The following is a 17385-nucleotide window of genomic DNA, read 5'->3' on the forward strand; positions in this document are numbered from 1 at the left end:
CTGAAACACTTGTTTTAAAGTTTAAAGTTTAAAGTGTGACATGCTCTGATATGTATTTCAGCCTTATAATAAAGCCACAGCAGCATGGTCCTATACAATATAGTTTAATACATTTCAAGTATTTTATAACATTAATGATATTCGATAAATATAATTGGGACTACTGGTAATCAGAATGAAGTAAAATAACGTTTTCTTCTAAACCTATATGTGTAATTCATCAGCACATGTGGCTTCTTTTTTTTTTTTTTTTATAATTGTTAATTGTTAAAAATAACAATTTTACTGAGAAAACGGAACGACGGTAACCTTATCAAGATGGCCTCTCAATGTGGACATTTTCAGGAAGAGCATTGTGGGAGCTTCCTGACGTCACTCGCACTAGCCAATCAGCATCTCACAATATTTCCGTACCGTGAACTTTGGCGCGCCACTTTGAAAGAATCGGCTCATCTATGAATTTAGACGATCATAAGCATTGATCAGCTTTAAAACCGCTGTAAAGTGATCAGTGAGCACGTGTTTTAAAGTACTACAGCTGTTCGCGCGCAGGTAGTATTTGTTATTTATTAGATGCGCGTAATCTGCTGTAGAGATCCTACTGAGTGGACAAGATGACGTCTACAAAAGAGATCAAGCGTAAGTTTATCATCAATAATATTATTTTTGGACATCGGCTGTGATTTATTGTTATTTGTTGATCAATACTAATAAAAAATGTGTATTCCAATTTAACCCGACACCTTCCACATGTTTATTTATTTGATTGTTTACGTATGTAACGTTATACGTAAGTTAAAATTTATGACTGACATATACATATGTAAACAATCAAATATAATTTCTAACTGACATTTAAATTGTATAAAATAAACCTTTTTCCGTTAATATGTAAATAATTTATACATTAACTGTGTGTGTGTGTGGGTAAATTATATATATTATATTAATATATATATTATATATATATATATATATATATATATATATATATATATATATATATATATATATATATATATATATATATTTGTGTGTGTGTAAAAATAACCTCTTTTTGGTTTGATTGCTTGTCATATGTGTATAATTTACTATTAAATATAGTTATTTAATATGAGTTGTTTTAACAGATATGGTATAGAACAATATACTAAACAATACTTAATCTTAGTTGTTTAAATAAATACAGTAAATTATTATATATATATATATATATATATATATATGTGTGTGTGTGTGTGTGTGTGTGTATATGTATGTATCTCCTTTTAAAAATTATATTAGTGGCATATAATTAGTACATATAATACTGCATATCATAGTGAATATATTTTCAATTTACTGTGTCAATGTGTTTAAACAACTATGATTTTGTATAATTTGGTAACGTTAGGTATACATGTTTAATACAAAATGCATGTATGTAGGTGTATAAGTTGCATTCATTCCTTCATGTGTTTGCAGAACTACAGAAGGCCAAGAGTAAAGCCCAAAGCAGCAATAACCTGAAAGAAGAAGCCAGTCTTTGCAATCAGCTGGGGGAGGTTTACGCTAAAACAGGTAAGACTTAAAAATAAACGTGGCTTAATGGGTAAAGTTGTGGTGTCTTAACCCAAAGGCTGTAGGTTCAAACCCTAGAAGTGTTGCTTTGTGAACTATCACCATTATTGATAAAGTTGTGGTGTCTTAACCCAATTGTTGTTTTCTAGGTGACTATCACTCTGCTATTGAAGAGCATCGTCAGGAATTGGAGCTGTCTGAGATTTTGCACGATGTGATTGGCTCTGCTGTGGCCAATAGAAAGATTGGAGAATGCTACGCAGAACTGGGGAACATCAAAGCTGCCCTGAAGGTTTGCATTCACATGTTAGTTAGAATCGGAGTGATTGCGTGGAGTCATGCTCACATAGAGTTTCTCTCTCAGCACCAGAGGCTTCATCTGAATCTGGCTCGATCTGTCCATGATGCAGCAGAGGAGCAGAGGGCTCTGGCCACTATTGGACGAACATACCTCTTCCTCTTTGATTCGGATAATTCACGGGACAGCTTGAAGCACGCGGAAGATGCTTTCAAGAAGAGTTTAGCTATTGTAGATGAGCGGCTGGAAGGTTAAAGAATGAATTTATGCATATACAATGTTATGGTTTACCTGGTCAGAATACTACTACTACTAGTATGTGATATGTTTGCTGGAAAAGGAAACATTGTATTCTGTATATCTCTGTTTCTGCAGGTACCGTATCGCCACGGGAGCTGAGTGAGATGAAAGCCCGTCTCCTGCTGAATCTGGGCTGTGTGTATGATGGGATGAAGGAACCGCAGCGCTGCAGTGACTTCATACGACAGAGCATCTACATCGCTGAGTAAGAAACCTTTTTTTTGTCTATAAACAAGTGAAGAATGCAATGTTTGCTGCTGTTCAAAGCTTTACAATAAGACTTTTTAATGTTTTTAAAAGAAGTCTGCATTCATTTGATCCAAAAAACATTGTAATATTGTAAAATTATCACAATTAAAAAAACGGTTTTCTATTTGAATATATTGTGAAATGTCATTTATCTCTGTGATGCAACGCTGCATTTTCAGCATCATTACTCCAGTCTTCAGTGTCACAGGATCCTTCAGAAATCATTCTAATCTGCTGATTTGCTGCTCAAGAAACATTTATGTTTATTATCAATGTTAAAAACAATTGTGCTGCTTAACATTATTTGTGGAAACCATGATGCACTGTGATATTGATAAGATGCTGATAAATCAATGCTGTCCTTTTTAACTTTTTATTAACAAAAAAAGAAATATGTATTTGTTTTGGTTTAAAAATATATATATGTTTGTTTAATTGATTGATGATTTATATATGATTTAATTAAACAAGTTTCATGCCATGAAAGTAACATTGGTAGCTGGTTAAATTTAAAGTAAACCAACAAACAAACAAAGCAACAAATGCACTGAAATGTTGTGTTTGTAATATTTTTTTTTAATATCAAATCACTGAAGATTACTAAATGTATATAACTAAATAATTTATATAAACTTTATATAACTGAATAATGAAAATATATTTGTTAGGACAACCTTTTTAGTAGGTTAAGAGTGTTTTATAATATAATACGATATTCTGTTTTATTTTTTGTTTCTCACACAGATAAAAGAGCAACATTTCATTGTAGAATTAATTCGCTAATATGAAATTCTTCATTGTGCTTATTTTGGTACAAAACCATGTTGTGGATATCTGACCTCTTTTCCTCTAGGAAAAACAACCTTCTAGAGGATCTGTATCGTGCCAACTTCAACCTGGGCAGCATTCACTTCCGCAACGGGCAGCACTCGCGCGCCATGCGCTGTTTTGAGCAGTCGAAAGAATGTGCCCGCAAAATGAAAGACAAGTTCAGTGAGAGCGAGTGCTTCCATAGTATCGGCAAGGTGACAATCTCACGACATCTCCAGACAGCAACATCACCTACATCTGCTGGCTTTTATCTGTGTAGTTCCTTGTTTCCTGTCCCCTTCAATGATTTTTGACAGGTGTATTTCTTTTTTGGTGTGTATCAGGTATTGCTTTATCTTGGTGACTTTGCGGCAGCGCGGCGTTCTCTGAAAAAAGCCTTCTGTCTGGGCTCCCAGCAGCCTTCTGATCGTGAGGCCGTCAAGAGAGATTTCAAACACGGTGAGATAAGAACATCTGTGAGCGAGGCTTCACATCAGTTTGACAGATTTTGTCAGATCAGGAGATCTAAAAGTGGTTTATCTCTTAAAACTGCTCAGCTTAAGGCTGAGCGCTGATCTCTCGGAGCGTAATGGAGATTTAGAATGTGACACCCTCACATACGTTGCCTTCTAATCACAGTATTAGCAGAGACTGACATGGTGTTGACTGAATGTGTGTCTGCTGCAGCGATCCGGGGCTGTCAGCTGGAGCAGATGGCAACAGAAGTGACTGATAAGTTTTCCCACGAGGCCATGGATCTGTCAGAGCAGCTGGGAGATCTTTACTGTAAAGTGGGCTGTTACAACAAAGCTCTGGAAGCTTATCAAGCACAAGTAAGATGTAGTACTATACCCCCCAAAACCATTTTTAATATATTGCATCCATATTTTTAATTTCTGTCTCATTTTATTTTATTTTATTTTTTTAATTTTTATTTATAAATGTTCGGTAAATTTCTGTGTAAGCTTTATTTGAAGTTCTTACCTCATGTGTTTGTGCATCAGCTGGTGTGTGCAGAGGTTTTAGGGAAGCCTGCTCGTGAGCTAGCCGTCATTCACGTGTCACTGGCGGCCACTTACACAGATTTGCGACAACATCACAGGGCCGTGGAACAGTACAGACAAGAACTAAAGCTGAGAGAGGGCAACCCTAAAGAGGTAACATAGCCAGGGATCAGAAACTCCTCATAAACTGCCTACTACTCAGTTTATGTATCAGATCTGTTGTGCATCATCTTCAGAGAAATGTTTCAGTGATTATCTTGTGTTTGTGTTTTTCAGGAGTGTGAGACGTGGTTGAATATAGCTGTTTGTGAGGAGGAGACTGGACAGCCTATGGAGACGCTCGATCAGAGTTTCAGCGCTGCTCTGAGCTGTGCTGAGAGATCAGGACTAAACAAACTTCAGGTTAGTTAAAAGAATGCTCACACATAGTTTAATGTGCAGGAGCCTCACTGTTTTTATGATCTGAAGAGGTTTACTTGTAAAAACAATGGTACTGGCTAGTGGCTGATGTCCGAGATATGAACAATATCATGCTATTTAATTTAATTTAAAGATAGTCTATAACACATGCACAACTTTTCTGCAGTTAATGTTTACTTTACAAAATGTTTACCAAAATCAATCAGTAAATGATTTAGTACATTTACACTACCGGTCAAAAGTTTGGGATCAGTAAGACTTTTGTTTTTTAAAGAAGTCTCTTCTGCTCATCAAGGCTGCATTTATTTAGCCGTCATTAAAAATCGTTCTGATCCCAAACTTTTGATACATGAATATATATTATTATCAAAATATATATTATATAATCTTTTCTATATATATATATATATATATATAAAATCTAATTTGTGTATATATTTTAAATAAATGCTCTTCGTTTTATCTTTTACATCAAAGAATCCTGAAGTAAAAGAGGTATATATATATCTAATTTGTGTATATATTTTTTTTATAAGTTTATTTATTTTTTTGTATTTATAATTTTTTTTGTAAGTTTATTTTATATATATATTTTATTTTATATTGATTTTATTTAAATGTTAGTTAATGTTTTGTTACTTGTATTTATCAAAAGATTTTTTTTAATTGAGTATTTATCATTAAAACCATAGCGCCCTTGTGGAATTAAATTGATTGGGTCCTTGAACCTACATGACTCAATTCAATTTAAAATGAAATGTCACTTTGAATTAGAGAGTATTTGCTAAATGAAGATGAATGTGTGATTTCAGAGGCGTGTTTTGAGAGCGTGGCTACAGGCCCAGCGACGCTGCGGCTCCTCACAGTGTGACCACACTGAGGCGCGGCTGATGGAACTGTGTGAGCGGGATGGACTGAGACTGGAGGACAGTGAAGAGGAGGATGAGGAAGAGGAGGTGGAGAACAGTGAACCACTGGAAGACAGTGACATACAGTACTCTGACTCTGGTAATACAAACACACACCACATACAGAGTTTAGTTTTAATGCATTTTATGAGGATTATTGGTATGCAGATAATGTACTTTAGTGGTACCAGTGTTATTTTAGTATTAGTTATATACTTTGTAGTATTTATTAATATTTTGAATTTGCTTTTACATGCATTTTTAGTGTTTATTTGATTTTAAGTTTTAGTAATTTTTTTAAGTGCTTTTGCCATTTTCATTAATATTTCTATTTAGCTTTAGTTTCTTTTATTTCAGTTTTAGTATTTCAACAATCTTTGAAAATTTTATTTTAGTTAGTTGCTAAGGTAACCTTTCTAATTTTATGTTTATTTTTTTTTTAGGTTTAAGTGCTTCATCTAATTTTTTATTTTATTTTATTGGCTCCATTTCACTTAATAAACATTATTTTATATGTTCAGTTATGCAGTGTGCAATGCAGTGTTTTTTATAATGATAAATAATGGCTTAGTCCAGTTTGTTTTGATGTAATAAAGATGTTTATTCATGCATGTTATCAGGATGTCTGTTTGTGTCTGAGTGAGTGAATGATCTGTTTGTGCAGATGAGGATCTGGAGGGTTATGATAAGACCGTAACGGGCAGGAGGAAGACAAAGAGGGTGAGATCTCAGAGACTGTGGTTTGTTGCACTTCATCCTCTTCTCATGTATTGTTTGTTCATCTTGTTGTTCGGTGTTGTTTGTGCAGTGGAACCGACGGAATGAGAAGGGCGAGACGGTTCTGCACAGGGCCTGTATAGAGGGAAACCTAAAGCAGGTTCAGTACTTGCTTGACCAGGTGTGTTTGGCTTTTGGTACTTCAATTTTTAAGAGTGAAATGGCTTGAGAATGTATTTGATGTGTGTGTTTGTTGTTCTCTGACAGGGTCACCCGGTTAACCTGAGAGATTACTGCGGGTGGACTGCTCTGCATGAAGCCTGTAACTACGGTCATCAAGGTACTGCAGCCGGCAATTTTAACATATATATAAATATATATACAATATATATAATATATAATATAGTATAGGTATAGCTCATCAGGGAGACTGAAATCTGTTTCTTTCAGAGATTGTAGCTCTCCTGCTGGACCGTGGAGCAAATATAAGCGACCCTGGAGGTCGAGACTGTGAGGGTGTCACACCCCTGCATGACACCCTAAACTGCGGCCACTTCCATGTTGCGCGGCTGCTGGTAGAGAGAGGAGCGTCGGTCACTGTTCGCAATGGCAAGGTCAGGCAAACACACATGCTACAAATACCTATTAACAAATAAACAGAAATGTGGCATCTGTTGAATTATTATTTTTCAAATAAATGCTGTTCTTTTGAACTTTCTGTTCATCAAAGAATCTTGAACGAAATGCATCACGGTTTCCACAAAAATATTAAGCGGCAAAAAACGTTTTTCAGCATTTATAATAATACAAAATATTATCACTTGAATGATATTAGAATGATATCTGAAGGATCATGTGACATTGAAGACTGGAGTAATGATGCTGAAAATTCAGCTTTTCCATCACAGAAATAAATTATGTTTTAAAACATAATAGAATATTTTGAATTGTAATAATATTTCACAATATTACTGTTTTTACTGTATTTTTGATTAAATAAATGGTTTTGAGCATTAGAGCAGCATCTGCAAGATTATACAAGACACATTACACTAGCATTATCATAAACACATCAACAACACAGGGCTATTTTTTTTTTAAATTTTTTTTACTCTAAGCACAATTTTCTTATACGTACTTATTTATAGGGACACACTCCTCTGGACACCCTGCGTCAGTGGTTTAAGACTTACAGCCGACAGCTGGACCAAGAGACAAAGCAGGAGTGTTTGGAAACTGAAAAACTCATCAAGAGAGCTCTGTCAGGAGACGGTGAGGAGATAAGCATTACTGATTTATTTTGCAATATGTTTCTTAAGGGGCTGACAGACAACGTATTGCTTATTATATAAATTTTTGCATGTTAAGGATGACACATGAGACATTCACAAAATTACTAATGAATTAAATTCATATTTTGAACAAGAATTACTCAAAACTCCCTCAGAAAAACAGAAAATGTGCATTATTTGTCTCAAGTGAGAGCTATTAAACGTTGGGTTGATGCCGATTATCTCGATTTTAGCTTATTTATTGATCCAAAATAGAATAGAACATTTGATTTACTTGAGTAAGTTTTGGTACTTTCAATAAATCTAATAACATCTCTAAAATAAATAAATGAATCTCCTTGTCTTGTCCTGTAGTCTCAGTTGTGTCGGCTCTTCCACGGCAGCAGAAGGAGCTTCAGGACAGTCAGCTGTTTGATGCTGAGTGTTCAGAACCGCTGCTGCAGGAGTCACGGCCCGCATGCCAGCAGATCACTCCCTGTCCCGCTCCAACCGTCCCAACTCCAAAAAACTCGGCTCCGGGACACAGGAGCACCTCAGGCCCAGCCCGCCGGCCACGAGGGATGGAAGTAGATGTTTTGTACGGGGTAATGTTGCTTTTCTGAAACAATCGTTCATTATTTTTTTCTAATTTTTAAGCAAGAATTCATTTAATCAGTTGTTTTTGCTTCAGAACAAGAGCAGTCCTTCGGATCATTCCGACTCGGATTGCTCACTCAGTCCTCTTCGTCCCGTTCGGTCAAGACCGCGTTCCCCAGCTGTCCAGTCCTCGCAGGAATTCCCACCCAGTCAGGATGTGCCCTCTGCATATGAGTTCAGAGAGGCCGTGTTGCCCCCGCAGTCAGAATCGGGCAGACTGGAGTATCAGAAGGCCATGCAGAATCTGGGCAGCGCCAAATCCCGCCTCTTCTCTCAGAGCCTATCAGAGCCGGCCTTCACCAGCACGCCAGCAGTGTCAGCCAATAGCAGAACAGCATTGGTACCAGAGGACCAGTATCTGGCAGATGATTGGCTGGAGGATGACCTGAGGGATGTGCAGCCTAAGAAGAAACGGAGAGTTTCTGAGCACAACGTCCCACGGGAAATAACTTCCAGAAATCAGAATCATTTCTCAGTTTCTGCTGAAGTTCATCCTAGAGGTGTTGACATCTAGATTCAAGATGATTATGAAGAACACACAATGAGAAATAAGTTCCAGGGGTAAGAATCATTTCTCAGTTACTCTTTTTGTTTATATATATATATATATATATATATATATAATATATAATATATATATATAGATATATATATATATATATATATATATATATATATATATATATATATTTTTTGATAATGGTTAGTTAAATCCTAAATTTAATGTCTAAACTTTTTTCTTTTAATTTTTAAGCTCCTTTACTTTTTTTATGTTAAAGTAATGCAACACAAGTTTCCTTAAACATTATTATTACTACTTTCTTATAACATGATTAATAGTACAATTTTAATGAATAATGGTAAGTTAAATCCTACATTTAATGTCTAACAATTAATATTTTTGAGGTTTGTAAAAAAATGTGTAAAAATTTTTTATTGATATTTTTTAATTTTTTGAGTTTTGTTAAATTTATTTATAATTAATAGTTTCTTATATTATGATTTATATTGTAATGTAACACATTTCATGAAACACTTTCAAAAATAACATTTCCCAACACTGAAATTAACATTCATGAAAGTCAGATATTTTTGTATAATATAATGTTATAATTAATATAGAATACATTTGTATGACACAAAATATTATATTTTGTATGATATTCATATAATATAATTAATATACAGATATTAATGATGCTGAACTATTTAATTGCCTGTTGTTAAATTGTTTCACTATTTCTCATAGCAGTTCAGAGTTCCTCCAGTAGGGGTCTGTCTCTGAAAAAAGGCACTAATAAGCCGCGGCAGGTGAAGATGAATCAAATGCCCGGGATGGTGAATCTTGGCAGGAGGGAGGTCAGCAGGTCACAGAGTCCCATCATGACCCAAGAATCTGAGCCCATCCATGAGCATGCACCTCCTACCCATCAGTCGATGGTAATGCAGACCTCACTATGCCATTGGTTGTGTTTGGAATGGTATGCTAGTGTACTATGACGTGCATAATATGCAGGGATGGGGGGCCTCCAGGACAGGTTTGAAAACACTGGTATATACTGTAAAGCGCTTGCTATTTTTAAAAAAAGAATATGTGAATTTGTATGCAGTATGAAATGTAGAAAGTATTAAAACATGTTACAAAGTAATGAGATTATGTAATATGTTTAATTTATCAAGTGGCATTCAGTTACAATTTTGGGAAAAAATGCAGTTATTCTGTATTTTTAACACTTTAGTGTAAAAATGTCATAATTCTTGGCAGTTACTAAACAAATTAGTCAAAAAGGAGGTAACAAATCTGATATTTCTATTTCTGCATTATACTAATTGTGTTTTATACTTACGGACTAATATGTTTATTGAATGCCTTTTTAATCAGGGTTAATGAGTAATGATTATCATTTTTTTTAAAGCCACCAGCATCATTCCAGAACCGAACAGCTCATGTTCCTGCACCGATCAGGATGAGGGTCAGAGTTCAGGACAATGTGTTCTTGATTCCCGTTCCACACAGGTCTGATGCTGCTTTCGTATGTGTCAGATAGTGTTCAGTGTTTAGTTCTGAGTGTATGTAATTGTAGATGTTGTGCAGTGAGGCAGACTCCTGTACGGTGGCGTGGTTGTGTGATCAGGCCGCTCAGCGTTACTATCAGACGTGTGGATTACTGCCGCGTCTGTCCCTGCAGAAAGAGGGCGCTCTGCTCTTACCCACCGATCCACTGCTGGCTGTGCTGCACACCAATGAAGAGGTCAGAGGTCTTGTGTATTTTTGGACTTTTTGTAGTGTTATTTGTTTACTTAAAGAATGAAAGTCAAAAATTACAGTCATTTAAAGAGGGATTGTAGCAAAACAAACATATTGGGGGGGGGGCAAAAGATTTGCCAGGAAAATAAATAAATAATATTTTTTTTCAGTTGGGTGGTCATAAATGTATAGTCTAGTAATTTACATACTTTTTTTGCATTTACATGCTTGATTTACATTTTTTTAAACCTGATGTATATACCTGATATATAAAAGTTTTGTATTATATAATATCATTTAATAATTAATAGACATGTATATGTATATGTGTGTATATATATGTGTGTATATATGTGTGTATAATATGTATGTATATATATATATATATATATATATATGTGTGTATGTGTATATATATGTATATATATGTATATATATGCATGTGTGTATATGTATGTGTATATGTATATATATGTGTGTGTATATATATATATATATATTATATGTATGTGTATATATATGTGTATATGTATGTGTGTATATGTGTGTGTATATGTATATATATATATGTGGTGTATATATATATATATATATATTTATATATATATATATATATATATATATATATATATATATATATATATATATATATATATATATATATACTATATATATATATATATATATAAATATATAAATATAAAATTGTATATGTGTGTGTATATATATATTGCTAATTAGTTTATATCGCTCACTAGTCTGCGGTTTCTTTTAATGTCATAATAAACCAAAATAAATATTTTTTTCAGTCTAGTGATATTACCAAAATCAGAATTGTATGATGTAGTCATTCAAATACTTTACTTTACAAAAAGTACTTCTACTTTCTTTTCAAGTCTTTTTCTATCACTTTAATCATTAGTAACTTGATGGACACAAACCAGGTAGTATTAGTCATAATTGCATATGATTTAGTAAGGCATCAGTCCAATTGCACAATCATATTAAAAACAAATGACTCAAAACAGTATTACATTGTAAATAGATGCATTTGAAGTATGAAATTCCTGTTTTGTTTTATTGTTCCATGGTATTAACAGTTTAGCACAGGCTGCTTTTTAGCTTTAAACCAAAGTGTGTCAAGCTCCAAAATGAAAAAAACAAAACAAAAAAACCTTGAAGTAGTCCATACAAAATGAATGCTGTATTGTAAGTCTTCTGAAGCCAGACAGTGTCTTTGTGTGGTGAACCGGCTGAAAGTTGAAGTTGTTTTTAATGGCAAACCTTTCTTTTTTCATCTTTTGGTCAATCTTCCTGTTGCAGGTTGTTGCTGAGGTGTGTTCATGGGATCTTCCTCCTCTCCCTGAGCGCTACAGGAAAGCCTGTCAGAGTCTGACAGTGGGTGAGTGACTCTGTCTTGTATTAAATATCTTTCTCGTCACAAAAAACTCTGGGAAATCGATCACAAAATGTGTTTGTTTCATATGTGTGTGTTAGAGGAGAACCGGCGTGTGTCTCGGCTGTGTGAGGTGCAGGACAGCAGCTCCTGTGTGAACGTCTGTGGACTCAGTTTGCCTCCAGCGGCTCTGACTCCTCTCCTCCGAGCGCTCAAACTGCAGGCCAGCCTCACGGAGCTGCGCATCTCTGCCAACCGTCTGAACAACGACCTCCTTCCGGAGCTGATGTCTGCTGCTGCCACTATGCCCAGACTGAGGATTTTAGACATATCAGCCAATCAGATCACCGGAGAGGGGCTCAGAAAAGCCTTGGACACGTTTGAAACGAAGAGTCAAGCTGCTTTCCCTGTAAGTGTGCTTTCATTCATCCAGTAAAATAAGTTCTTCGATTAGGGACAGACATTAAATCAGTTTTGTTAACAGAGTTTTTCTTAATGCAATTTCTTTTATATTTATTGAAATCAGTTGATATTGGATATTAAATGCTCTTTTCCCTATTTTTACATTTTGAATAACTGTTAACATTTTAAAAAACATCCTCAATATACTAAATTCGATTGTAGCATTTGAAATGATTGATTTAAAGTTGTTGTTTTTTTTATTTAGATGAAATAGTATAAAATTCAATATCAACCATTTATATAGCTGAGTTTTAACAAGCATATCTTCATTTTGATCTCAGTAAATGCACAATTGCCCCAGCATGCATGAGTCTGTACAGCAGAAACCTGCAGCTAATATAGACGTGTGAAGAATGAATATCAGATAATTGTGACTGTCTTGTCAGTATGTGGTCAGGAGTTTTGCTGCTTTCTGAGAAGAAATGAGCTCCTCCCTGCTTTCGGTTCAGTGGTTTCTTGAGTGTTTATGGTCAAATCTAAAAGAACAGATGTGAAATTCACACTTCATGAAATATATACTGACAGATTACTTGTTGATCATCGTCTTAAGATAAGAGTACTGCATAATATACTTTGATGCATACTGTATAATGATGCAGAGTTTTGAGTTTCCATAATAATTTTGTTATTTTTAAATGTATTTTTTAAATGAATTTCCTCTCTGTCTCCTTTATATTCTCCTTTTGTCTATGTAGTGTCTAGAGGAGTTGAATTTAAGCATGAATCCTCTGGGCGATGGCTGGACACAGGCACTAGTGAGTCTTCTGTCCGCCTGTCCCATGCTCTCCGCTCTGTCCCTGCAAGCCTGCGGCCTCTCTGCGCGATTCCTCCAGCAACACCGTCTGCTCTTAGCCAACGCCTTGGCAAGTGAGTGCACCATCAGACACATCTGATCTGAAGTGGTTAGACCTCTGTTTTTCAACAAGCACATTAAATCACCGCGTTTATGTCTATTATTTTATGCTCTCACAGGCACTGGGAATATGCGGTCAGTGTGCCTCTCCCATAATGCACTGGGCTCCACTGGTTTCGAGCTTGTGTTGAAGACATTACCGATGCACTGTCTCACACACCTTCAGCTGTCTGCAGTCTGTAGAGGCCCATCTGACCAGCCTGCGATGGAGATCCTTACTAAACTCCTGACACAAGTACACTTACTTCCATCTACTCCAGACTTCTGTTAACTTAATGTTTTTAAAAAGTGATTTTTTTTTTGTTTAATGCAACCTCTGCTCCTACCTGTCAGTCAGTCGCCCCTTTCGAGTGATAAAACAGTCATCAATTCAAGAATTTGTGCTGAAGATGTTTAGTATGGGTTGTGGGCTGGTTCTGAGAATTAAACTCCGGCCCTGATGCCATTTAATCTCTGCTTTAAAGTCTGCATCATTCAACTGCTATGTAAATAATATTGACTAAATGTTTGGGTTCCAGGGAGACTGTGCACTCACGCACTTAAATCTGGCTGGAAATGGCCTCACGGACCACAGTGTCCTCTTGCTTGCTAGGTGAATCATTCAACTCTTGTTCTACTGTACTGAAATATTTGTTACAAAACCTAAAGAATCATTTATATGCTTATTTCAGTTTGCAGCTATATTATAGATCTATTTTGGATATTTTTAGGTGTCTTCCTGTTTGTCCCTCTCTTGTGTCTTTGGACTTGTCTGCTAATCCTTCAGTGACCTCAGTCGGCCTTCAAAGTCTCCTTAACGCCCTCATGGAGGCCCAGCGACCTTTGACCCATCTCAATCTTCAAGGTATTTTCTTTTCTTCCTGTGATATTTAGATTTGATCTCCAGTGTCTCGTCAGCTCAGATGCATTAATTGTCATTTTATTGTGTATTTTGCTTTTGTATTCTGCCAGTGGTTTGGCTGTTAGCTGATAATAGAAAGGTTGTCGGTTCAAACCCCTAAACGATGATAAACTTGAGCAAGATGTTTAAACACAAAGGGAATTTGAAGGTACTTTCCCTGTAATAGGTTTACTGGCAATTCAGACCTGTACTATTGCTTTCTGAGCATCTGATCAAAAATAGGAGAAATCACTAGTATGAATATGTCATTCAGTTTTTGACAAGTAACAAATTTTATTGCTCCAAAAGGGAAGCACAATTCTGATTTTTTTTCTCGGAATGGTGAGTTATAAAGTCTGAAGTGCGAGATTTGAGCTAGAGACCTGCACTCCCACGGGACCCAATGCAACTGGATGCAGCGCGGGACAACTCTTGATGGGCGTGTGCGGGTGCGGGAAATTATCTAAACATAAAGTGTCTAAAATATATAACATTTTTATTTATCTGTTGCACAAAAGCAAATAGAACAACTAATATTAAAATTAAAATGATTGACATGCGCAAGCTAGGCATAGTTTCTATTTACCGTATTTTCCGGACTATAAGTCGCACTTTTTTTCATAGTTTGGCTGGTCCTGCGACTTATAGTCAGGTGCGACTTATTTATCAAAATTAATTTGACATGAACCAAGAGAAATGAAGCAAGAGAAAACATTACCGTCTACAGCCGCGAGAGGGTGCTCTCTGCTGCTCAGTGCTCCTGTAGCATACCCCTGAAAACATTAACTGAAAACAACTGAAAACTGTTAACTGAAATATTAACTTAAGAGAAACTGAGAAAGACTGAATGCAAACAAAATGCCCCCAAAAAGAAAATCCTATTCTGCAAATTACAAACTGTAAAATATTGTAAAATATGCAGCCGATCTGACAGGTTACAGGTGCACTGAGCAGCATAGAGCGCCCTCTGTAGATGGTAATGTTTTCTCTTGGTTCTTGGTTCTAAATAAATGCAACTTATAGTCCAGTGCGACTTGTTTTTTTCCTCGTCATGACGTATTTTTGGACTGATGCGACTTATACTTAGGTGCGACTTATAGTCCGAAAAATACGGTATAACACGTGTTTAAAGGGTTGCGCAATGTAGCCAATCACAGACTCAGCTGTTGATTTCTGGAAGGTGCCGAAATGCTGAAATTGCATGCTCACGAATCCTCTCATTTTAGCACATTAAGTGTAGACTTTGTGAAAGATTAATTGTGCATATATTTATTGTGTTATAACAGAGTTTTATGAGATTGCGATTAACTGAGATGTCAGCTTTTAGTGATCATAAAGGAAGCGCTGCTGGCATTCTGCCATGCCAAATCTTGCACGCAGCAAAACATGAATGTTGTGGGCAGGAGCGGGACCAGATAAGATATATTTCTGCGGGAAAAATCCGTCCCGCGCAGGTCTCTAATATGAACTCGCAATTCCGAGAAAAAAAGTCAGAATTGTGAGTTTATATCACACATTTCTGCGAAAAGAAGTCAGAATTGTGAGATAAAAATTCACAATTACCTTGTTTTATTTTTTATTTAGTGGTGGAAACTGGCTTCCATACATTTATGTAAGTGAAGATGGCCAAATAAAGTAAACTGTGATACATTATGCCCAAAAATTCTTCATACAGTGGGCTACCAGTAAAATGGATAAAAATTTGGGACCACAACTTATTCAGACACTTTGACCTGAGCATGTTTTGCTTAAGTGTTATCTGACATTATCAAGATGAAATTGTTCTGACAGTTTAATTCTGAGCTCTTGACACATTTTATTATTATTTTCTATATCTATATAGAACTACAGCGAATAAACTTGTGATAATGTATGAAATTTTGAAGGCATCTGAATCAATTTTGGTTTGACAGCATACCATGAAGTAGATTTCAAATGAACTTAAAGTGATGACACATTCTGACACTGTTTTCTAAGCATCATGTTTTGTAATAGCTGCATGCAGTCACATCATAATCTCAGAGTAGAAGCATCTTGCAGTATCTCACAGGAAAAGCTGTTTGAGAAGCTCATTAGTTTGATAATGATCGCTGTTACTGTGAATGTGTCCTGTCATATTTCAAGTTCCTCTTGTTCTTCTTAACAGGCTGTCAGGTGTCAGGACCTTTGGGTGATGTTTGTTTGGACAATCTGTCTGATCACATTCGAGATCTGCGTTTGTGCTCCCAGAGTCTCAATAAACTAGACCAGGATGCACTGCAGCAGACCTGGAGACGGAGATCAGAACACGTGCATGTCTTTTCTCGCAACTCCAAATGCATGCTGAGCATCACCGCGGCTTCACAATAAACTATTTCTGGCAGTAGAATTAGTCTAATGGACAAATGCTTGAAAACATTTGTCTGTAAATGCTGTCTAATTGTAGCATGTGTGCTGTCATTATGTATTTTTTTTTATTGTAATTATTTGTATGGACACATATATTTGTTTAACCCATTTTATTCTATTTAGTCTTTCTGCAAACTGTCTTTATTGTTTGAAATGGGCATGAGATATTAATGTGTGGTGCTGATTGACCAATAAATACTAATTCAAGCATCCTCTTTTTGTAAAAGTATCTCCAAAAATTGGAAAAGACCAAAAACGTCTCAAAACATGAGTTTCATGCATTTATTGTCCATTTAATTAAAGAAAAAGAGGAAGAAAACTGGTGTCAAATAAAACGATAAGCCCCAAGAAGCCGTGATTTACAGTGAATTTATAATAGCTAAGGGGCATTGTATATAACAATTTAGTTCCTCAGAAACAGTCCTTAGCTGACACGGGGCCGGTGCGAGGTATGGAGCGGGTCCATTCATGGTCGTGTTCCGGAGGGTTTGGGGGTTGGGCGTTGGTTCCCCATTGGTCAGTTTGCTCGGGGCCCGGTGCAATCGCACCAGTTGCACCCCCATAAGGATGGCACTGATCATACCATTAGCTCTAGTGCACTCTTCCCAGCTGAAGCGAACACTAAAGGGCTTTTCACACTTGAAATAGTTAACCCTGGGTCAACAGGATCCTGTGTTATCTTGCTTCATGTTTCACACTGCTCATAATTTACCAGGGTTTGACAATTAATCATGGTTATTTATATGCCGATGTTTCACACCGTACATTCTTAAGCCCTGGGTTAATGTGCTTATTTGCATATTTGTGGGGGCAGTGGACTAATAGTGCACGACTTGTTTACATAATGGCTCTAGCACAGAGTTGCCAGACATGAAGTGAGACCAGTAGCACAAACTTGTTACAT

At 36.0% G+C, this 17385-nt stretch overlaps 1 protein-coding gene across 2 annotated transcripts; it reads left to right on the forward strand.

Moving 5' to 3' along the window:
• The first annotated feature begins 373 nt into the window (after nucleotides 1-373).
• On the forward strand, nucleotides 374-16693 carry tonsl (tonsoku-like, DNA repair protein). 2 transcript variants are annotated; one of them, XM_042773573.1, is made up of 28 exons: nucleotides 374-639; nucleotides 1465-1560; nucleotides 1710-1852; nucleotides 1925-2108; nucleotides 2234-2363; nucleotides 3261-3432; nucleotides 3562-3676; nucleotides 3905-4050; nucleotides 4222-4374; nucleotides 4498-4623; nucleotides 5454-5649; nucleotides 6214-6269; nucleotides 6358-6447; nucleotides 6534-6606; nucleotides 6717-6880; nucleotides 7415-7538; nucleotides 7913-8142; nucleotides 8229-8694; nucleotides 9444-9634; nucleotides 10111-10211; nucleotides 10290-10446; nucleotides 11766-11844; nucleotides 11940-12247; nucleotides 12996-13167; nucleotides 13273-13448; nucleotides 13732-13805; nucleotides 13924-14057; nucleotides 16240-16693. In XM_042773573.1, the coding sequence occupies exons 1-28, from the start codon at nucleotides 615-617 to the stop codon at nucleotides 16440-16442; spliced, it is 4284 nt and encodes a 1427-aa protein (XP_042629507.1). In that variant the 5' UTR covers nucleotides 374-614; the 3' UTR covers nucleotides 16443-16693. The 2 variants fall into 2 exon arrangements, with proteins under 2 accessions (XP_042629507.1, XP_042629508.1); XM_042773574.1 differs by having other exon boundaries at nucleotides 9447-9634.
• Nucleotides 16694-17385: the final 692 nt, after the last annotated feature.

The sequence above is a fragment of the Cyprinus carpio genome, chromosome A17 (assembly GCF_018340385.1).
Source record: "Cyprinus carpio isolate SPL01 chromosome A17, ASM1834038v1, whole genome shotgun sequence".
NCBI lineage: Eukaryota > Metazoa > Chordata > Actinopteri > Cypriniformes > Cyprinidae > Cyprinus > Cyprinus carpio.

What these genes read in the sequence shown, in the direction of transcription:
- tonsl (XM_042773573.1), top strand. Translation starts at nt 615, where the DNA reads ATGACGTCTACAAAAGAGATCAAGC. An exon ending in CTCCTACCCATCAGTCGATG is followed by an intron (nt 9,635 to 10,110) that starts GTAATGCAGACC and finishes TTTTTTTTAAAG; the next exon opens with CCACCAGCATCATTCCAGAA. An exon ending in GACCCATCTCAATCTTCAAG is followed by an intron (nt 14,058 to 16,239) that starts GTATTTTCTTTT and finishes TCTTCTTAACAG; the next exon opens with GCTGTCAGGTGTCAGGACCT.